The 7,472-nt window shown below is 43.4% G+C and overlaps 1 protein-coding gene across 1 annotated transcript; it reads right to left on the reverse strand.

Moving 5' to 3' along the window:
- Window positions 1–142: 142 nt before the first annotated feature.
- On the reverse strand, window positions 143–7,220 carry LOC104544639 (putative RNA-binding protein Luc7-like 1; the record flags this gene model as incomplete). The annotated part of the gene is made up of 5 exons (XM_010189563.1): window positions 7,211–7,220; window positions 6,388–6,482; window positions 1,766–1,864; window positions 943–1,053; window positions 143–286 (listed from the first exon to the last, which is right to left on the reverse strand). Coding segments are annotated over exons 1-5 (459 nt in total), but the record flags the coding sequence as incomplete, so codon positions are not given.
- Window positions 7,221–7,472: the final 252 nt, after the last annotated feature.

Raw genomic sequence — 7,472 nt, forward strand, 5'->3', positions numbered from 1 at the left:
CCAACTCCTAAGATTCTGTGATTCTGTGTGAAACTGAAAAAGGAGGTGCTGGCAACATCAGAAAAGAGGTAGGATCCACCCAGCTGTCTGTTCACGCACTCAGCCTAGCTCATTCTGCCACTCAGAAGAACCAAGGCCATACCTCTGCCTCTTTCTTTTTTGCTCGGACTTTCTCCACTTCCATCAGGATCTTTTGAGACTCATCAACATTTCCTTCAGCTCCTAGCTGTTCAGCTTTAGCTAGGAGTTTTCCAATGTCTTCATTCAGCTCATGTACTTTCTCTGCCTAAAGAGAATAGTTAATTTTTAGTAAGACAAAAACTTGCTAAAGCTTGCAGGATGACTTTTCCTTTTTCTCTAAAACATATTGTTTAACAAAAGCAGTTGTTGGAAGATTACTAGAAACCTCAAAAGTCAAAGGTGTCCCAGCAAAAAGGGAATGGTGGTCCAAGTACAGGCAATGTAGTCACAGACATGTAGCAAAGAGAGAAACTGGACATGGAGCGGACATCATCAGTTCTGCCACAAACAGTGGCACATTTCTGGGTTACAGGACAGGACAGAGTCTGTATAACCAGCTTCAGAAATGTTTTGTATTGGCCTGGTGAAGGAAGTTCCCAAAGAAGAAACTTCACAAGCATTTACTAAGACAACAATTGTGGAATGGATTTAATACCTAAGCTATTATATTAACATTGAACAGTGTGTGTGGGAACCAATGTTTTATTGCCATGCTAAAGCAACCTATATTAATATTTTATGCTACTATGGCCCTCTGAACCTGTCTGTCACAAGAGCGACCAGAGCAGCATTCAAGAAGGATGCCTGGAATCCACAAAGCTTTGTGGAGCCTAACTTTCCAGTATCAATGGTGTCAGAGACAAGAAAGTACCAGTGCTCTTGCACAGACTTTCAGAACAAATGTTTAATGAGAGTCAATACCTTTGCAGACACTTCAGCACTGATCTCTTCCTGTGTCTCAGCCAGGCGTTTCTTGGCCAGTTCTGTTCTCCTATCACACTCTGCGATGAAGGATTCCAGGTGATCCATCGCCTGCATGTTTGGACAAAGAATTGTGACTAAAAATGCTCTCCATGCCAGATATAGCTTTGACAGCCAACAGCTAGCTGGTGTGATCCCTATACAATGCACAAACAACCTCAACAATGGATGTCTTGAGGAAAAAACAATGATGCTTTGTATAAAAAGTATAATTTGATCCCTGCTCTTAAGTCTGTCATCTGTCAGGAACCTGACACAGTTCCTCTACTCTGACACATAACAGGATGCTCACACAAAGACTGGAACTTCCAACATACGAGCAACAGGTGCAAAGACAAAAGCACTGCAATAACATGAAAAGGGAAGAAAGAAATGTTCTTCCACTTGGTTTGTTTCATCACAAGAAGCTAAATCTGGCAAAAGTGAAACCACAGAGCAGATGGGTTTTAATGTTAAATCTCCTTCTGGGGCAGGTCAGAGAGTTACAATAACCTGGTACAGAGCAGGAGGTGTGGAATGAAAGGAATGCCAGAGGAGCCTCCCAGCTAGACCAGCTAGACCTTGCAATAGGCTTGCAAGGGCTGTTATTACTTTTACAATTTCAAGTCAGCAATCAAGCTGGCATTTGGAAAGGGACTGCACATTCTTGTCAGATAACACATTACATAATACAGCTAGCTGAAATGCCCAGAGTTCTACTGTTCAGCCAAACAACTTCAACAGGCAGCTTTCACAAAAGTAACAGAATTTTCTCCATACTCACATCCAGCTCAAAAAACAGGTCTCTCTCTTTACTCGCAATCTCGTAATCTGCTCGCAGTGCCAAGTCATGGATCTTCGTACATTCTCCCAGGTCCATTCGCTGTTGAAAAGAAAAAGGAAAATCAACGTAAGAACCCTCCATTATAGCAACAAGCAGTGGGTACTTAACTCTTGCCAACTGTATCATACCAAAATACAGCCTCTGTAGGAAGAGCTTCCTCTTAACCTGTCAGTAACAGAACTAGCCAGCAAAGCCACATGCTCGCTAGAATCCCTTTTCTAGGTGTTCCTGGAACAACATTAAAACACCCCAAATGTCCTACTGTAGGTCCTTGCTGTAGGTCACAGCAAAGCCTTAGAAACTGCTGGGAGTGAACTGGGAAGGCACGGCACACTGCGACAGCAACTCCTTTAACAGGCACCAGCTCCAAATGGCTCCTATTACACAGCTACAGCACAGCAAAGCATCCAGCTTTGTACTCTGTTTGAAGCTCAACTGGAAAACCACGTATGTGTCAGGAGGAGCCCTAGTGACACATCGAAAGATACCAAACCACAGAACACACAGAAAACATTTCCTGTCAAGAACAAATGAACTTAAAAGAAATAAGGGAAATAACAACCCTGTGCTCGGCAACAGCAGACTCATAATTCTCCAGGTAGCCCCTTCCCACATTCAGCTGTGGCCTCGGATTTTAAAATCTGCCCCACAAAGCTAATTTCCACGCATCAGACTATCTAATGAGAGACTTCTTGAGAGCATCTCCTCTCCCAGAAAGCCCTGACTTGCATGCTGCCCTTCACTCCCATTGCAGTTAATGCTATTTAAATTATTTTTCCCCAACCTAGTAGTTAAAAGCCACATGAAGTTAATTATGCTCTCAAAGCACAGAAACTGCATTTCAACATTATCAATATGTAACAGAGAACAGTTCTCTTGTTCTTAAAGTAGAAAAAGAGTATGACATTCTGAAAGCCAAAATAATAAATAGCTTAAGCGTGAGCCTCTTCTTCCTCTGGAGGAGAATGTTTATGTCTCACTGGCATACAACTTCAAGTCTTCCTCCACATCCTTGGAGACCATCTAGGTGTAAAGAGCTTTTCCCAAGTATTGCTCACTTCAGGTAAGACCACTAGATCTTCTGTCTCAAAAAATCATCTCACCTCAGGGAGGCTTGTCATCAAATACTCACCCTTTCTAGCACTGATCATGATTTGCTCCAGTCAATGCCCATGGTTTATAATATGGGTATTTGAGACTGCTAACCAGAAGAGCCTAAGTAAAGATTTAACCCCCCACATGCACAAAGATTTAATACGTTTAGATGCCACTGACAATTAGACCAGCTCACATTTGCTGAGCAACCCACATTCTGAGGTATCTCTTATCTCCACTAAACTGCTAACTCACCAGAAATCACAGAATGGTTGGGGTTGGAAGGGACCTCCAAACATCATCTAGTCCAACCCCACTGCTAGAGCAGGATAACCCAGACAAGATCACATAGCAACACATCCAGGTGGGTTTTGTGAATGTGTCCAGAGAAGGAGACTCCACAACCTCTCTGGGCAGCTCCGTGTTCCCGTTTGTGACCACTGCCCCTTGTCCTGTCACTGGGCACAACCAAGAAGAGTCTGGTCCCATCTTCCTGACCTCAACCCTTTAGATACTTATAAGCATTAGTGAGATCCCTTCCTCAGCCTCCTGTTCTCCAGGCTAAACAGACGCAGCTTTCTCAGCCTTTCGTCCTATGGGAGATGCTCCAGTCCCCTCATCATCTCAGGGGCTCCACGCTGGACTCTCTCCAGTAGTTCCTTGTCCTTCTTGAACTGGGGAGCCCAGAAAAGTCTATTTGTAAGAGGAAGGCTCTTTACTAGTAATCAGAGCTGCAGAATTTCACCCAGTAAGAAAGGGAAGCACAGACCCCTCACAAAACGGTTCTGCAACCTACAGATTTCAGTTCACTCATAACTGCCAGCAGGGGATACAATTCCCTGAATGTAATTTCCGAGCTCTGTCCTACCTGGGCAGCTTTGAGACTCGTCTGTCAACTTATTAGTGGAGCTAAAATTGAGGAAGATTACCAGACGATGCAACTTCTGAATGTGCTGCAGTACTTCCACTGACAGAAATACACTTACTGTTAGCAGTAGAGCTAACTCAGTGCAGGTCACTAATGATCTAGTAAAGTTACCCCGATAACAACACATGGGCACATTGAACTAACTTGTGTTCTCTCTCAATTTTCCTCATTTCCCATGTAGACAAAAAAGAGAGAACCATTGTAGCTTATTTAGTGGTAAGTTTCTGGTGCCAAGGACTCTTATGACCAGGAACATGGGTTCACCTAAACAAAGCAAACATCAGCATGTCTTCTGCAGCTCTCAGGAATATTCCAGACCTTTACTTACAGTCTGGACTCCTTCTCTTACTCTGCACCTGAAGGTCAGGGAATGAGACTCCATCACATTTCACTGAGCACAGCTACCCAAGAGATCTAGCTTCCTGTTAATCTCCAATCAGCCTCCCACCAAGGAATATCTGCACACATGGAGGATGCAGCAATAACAATGCCTTCAGGGGGTGGATGCAACGTAACCAGCACCAGAAGGCTTGGAGCATCTGCTGGAAGTTTTCAAAAAGATCCAAGGTCCTGATTTCTGCAATACTACACATCCAGAGATGGATGCTACTGAATTCAGCTGAGGCTGGCTCACCCACACACCTCTTCCCCTAATGGAGCACCGTAAGATGCAAGTGAGCCTGACCAACATCACGAGGAAAGCCTGCACATTCCAGTTAAGTTTCATTCTGTGCTGGTAGTGCTGACAGCTGAAATGCTGTTCCCATTCCAGACATCACATGTTCTTTCAACACAGATTTGTGGCACCAAAACTTTTTTGTGCCCCAAGAACCTGCTGACAGCGTAGAGAGCTCCACAACCACTTAAAGGTCACCACAAGATCGTCTGAGTGACCAAGAAGATGATTTGCACAGGAGCAGTCTTCTTTCCTGCCCCCGTGTGAGATTTTGAAGCACAAATTCCACAGCAGGAGGGAACAGACAACCCACTGCAGATACGTCACAACAGAAGCAAGAGAAACAGATTTCTCCATGTGCTTCTCTGACCCAGGAGACTTGCAAGCCATTTGAACACCTTGGACTTCCTCCATGCTTTGGCACTAGCTCACACGCAGCACTTAATTCAACCCCTTCAACTCACTGTTTACCTTCTTCTTGGAAATATGCCTGAAGAGGGAGAAGGCAGCCTGCATCTTCAAATCACCATTAAGGCCCCAGAAAACTGTTTTAGAGTCTCATGTGAAAAAATATACCCTAACCACAGCAACCTGCATGAAGGATGGAGGTGGGCAGAAGGTGATTTAAGCAGCTTTAAAATTCTGAAATGGAAATGAGGGGATATGGGGGCTGATGGAGCGATCACTGAAAAATACATCTGAGCATCAGATTAATAAAATAAATACAGAGATATATCAAGACTGATGTTCAACTTCCAATCTTATTCTGCAATAGCAGGCATTGAGAAGCTAAAGTTTGAGTGCTCAGAGCTGGAGGCAGCTTTTGCTAAAGCTCTTTCTACTGGTGCTGCCGCAGAGTCTTGCTATTGCAGCGACACAAACAGAGGAAGGCGCGCCAGCCCTCCCGTGCTGGTAACTCACTGTGTCAAACCCACCTCGTGAAGTAACAGCAGGAAGGGCTATAAATAATGAGTGCACCTTTAAACAATCTGGTTAAGTGGACGGACAATGTGAATTGCCACAGTATTTACTGTCAAACAGCGAGGGTAAAGACTGATTTCAAACATCCATATTCATCTCCATCCTGCAATTCTGTAATACAGCATCAATTACAAAAGACATGCACTGTTTTCTATTGGAAGTCAGACCACATCTTTCATCTGGGCACTGAAACTTAATATTTACTTCACAAGATCTCACTGTTAGAATCCCACATCATCTTCTACTCTCTAAGAAAGTGCATGAGCCAAACCTTTGAGAACTGGCCAGCTCTGTCCCCAGAGGGCAGCAGCAAAGGAGCAGACTCAACTGTTTCAAACCAGGCAGAGTGACACACTGCTCAGACCAATCAACTCTAAAGACAAAGTCGGCCTGAGCTGTAACCTGCCATTAGCACGCCAATGATGAAAAAGCTGCTGTTCCATCAGGACATTATCACATGGTTGGAGTGAGGAGACTGAAAAGCTCCAAGGATTAAGGATTATCACAGCTGGTTAGAAAAATCTCACCAACCTGAATATGCAATGATGAACTAAAGCACCCAGGACAGCGGGTTGGCTATGGTCTTCCAACTGTCACAGGAAAAGTTTCAGGCCCTAACCATCTCAAACTGCTAAAAGAGAAATAATCTTGCAACTTCATGTGGGATTACAAGAGAAAAAAAATTTAATGTGAATTCTGAGACCTCCCAACTTCAGCAGTGTCATACACAGGTCACAGAAACTGAAATTAGAATTATGACTGCTCCTTGAGCACAGTAAGTCTAATCTATCCTAGACATTACCTACAACGCACAGATGAGCCCTGAAGCACTGTACCAATGCCAGCATCACCACAATTCCTTATTACAGAGAATATACTTACTGTTCCAGCCAGGATATCATGAGGACAGCAATCCAGAAGGTGGCTCTTGCAAACACGATCGTCTGTAAACTTCACCCTTTGTCTGGTTTCATCTCCTGAAATTCATTTGTGGTTTTAAATAAGGAGACATTAGAATACCGATAAGAGAACAAAGATGCTGGTATGATCATTTCGCTTTAATATGCAGATTCAAATATTTGGTGTTCCTGCTCCCCAAAATTACTCAAAAAAAGCTTAGAGGGTAACAGGATATTCTGGAAGACTTATAATTGGCAGCAAACGCTATTTTAGCATTTATTCATCCAGTACACCATGTTAAACACAGTGTTGGCGAGCCAAGTAACGTCCAAGGCCTGTCATCCATATAAAGAGACAGCACAGCCAGAAGAGAAAAAAGGAGACAGACAGTCTGGCTCACAGTCAAAATCTTTTTTTTTTCTCCTTCCCCCCCTCCTCTTTTTTACTGTGAGGAAGGAGCAGGAGCTATTGAAACCCACACTAACAGAGGGCCATGAATCACCGAACAGGGCTGTGCTGGACAGTTTCTATAGGCACTTGCTATTCACTCATCTGGTAATTAAGACATTGGTCCATTTGGTTTGAAAAACAAATACGCAGTGTGCTTTCCAAGGCCGCGCAAAGATGAGTCTTGTAGGTCTTGGCCTGGAACACGAAGCGTGCTTCCCACCCACATCCCACCCTCAGAAGACATTTTACACTCAGGAGCCACTTAAACAAGACAATATCAGAAAAGCAAAAAAATGAAAATAAAAAAGATACAAAGTTAGTCAATACACACTGCGAGCTCCAACATATACTATACCCATCTGCATTCTTCAAGACCTCAGCTGCAGAAATTTATGCCCACTGTTGAAAAGTTTTAAAGGAAAAGTTTTCTTGCCCACACCTGCAGTAAGGAAGTCAGGGGAATGATACATAAAAGTAAAGGCAAAGTGGTAATGGTATGTGACAATCGTAAAGATCATCTGTGTATACGACACAGATATGTGTAACACTAAAGTATGAATATAGTTTAGGATTTGCAAGCATCCAGGAATAATGTTGTGTCTACTGAAAATGGTTTT

This window comes from Mesitornis unicolor, unplaced genomic scaffold, assembly GCF_000695765.1.
Source record: "Mesitornis unicolor isolate BGI_N332 unplaced genomic scaffold, ASM69576v1 Scaffold12898, whole genome shotgun sequence".
Lineage (NCBI taxonomy): Eukaryota > Metazoa > Chordata > Aves > Mesitornithiformes > Mesitornithidae > Mesitornis > Mesitornis unicolor.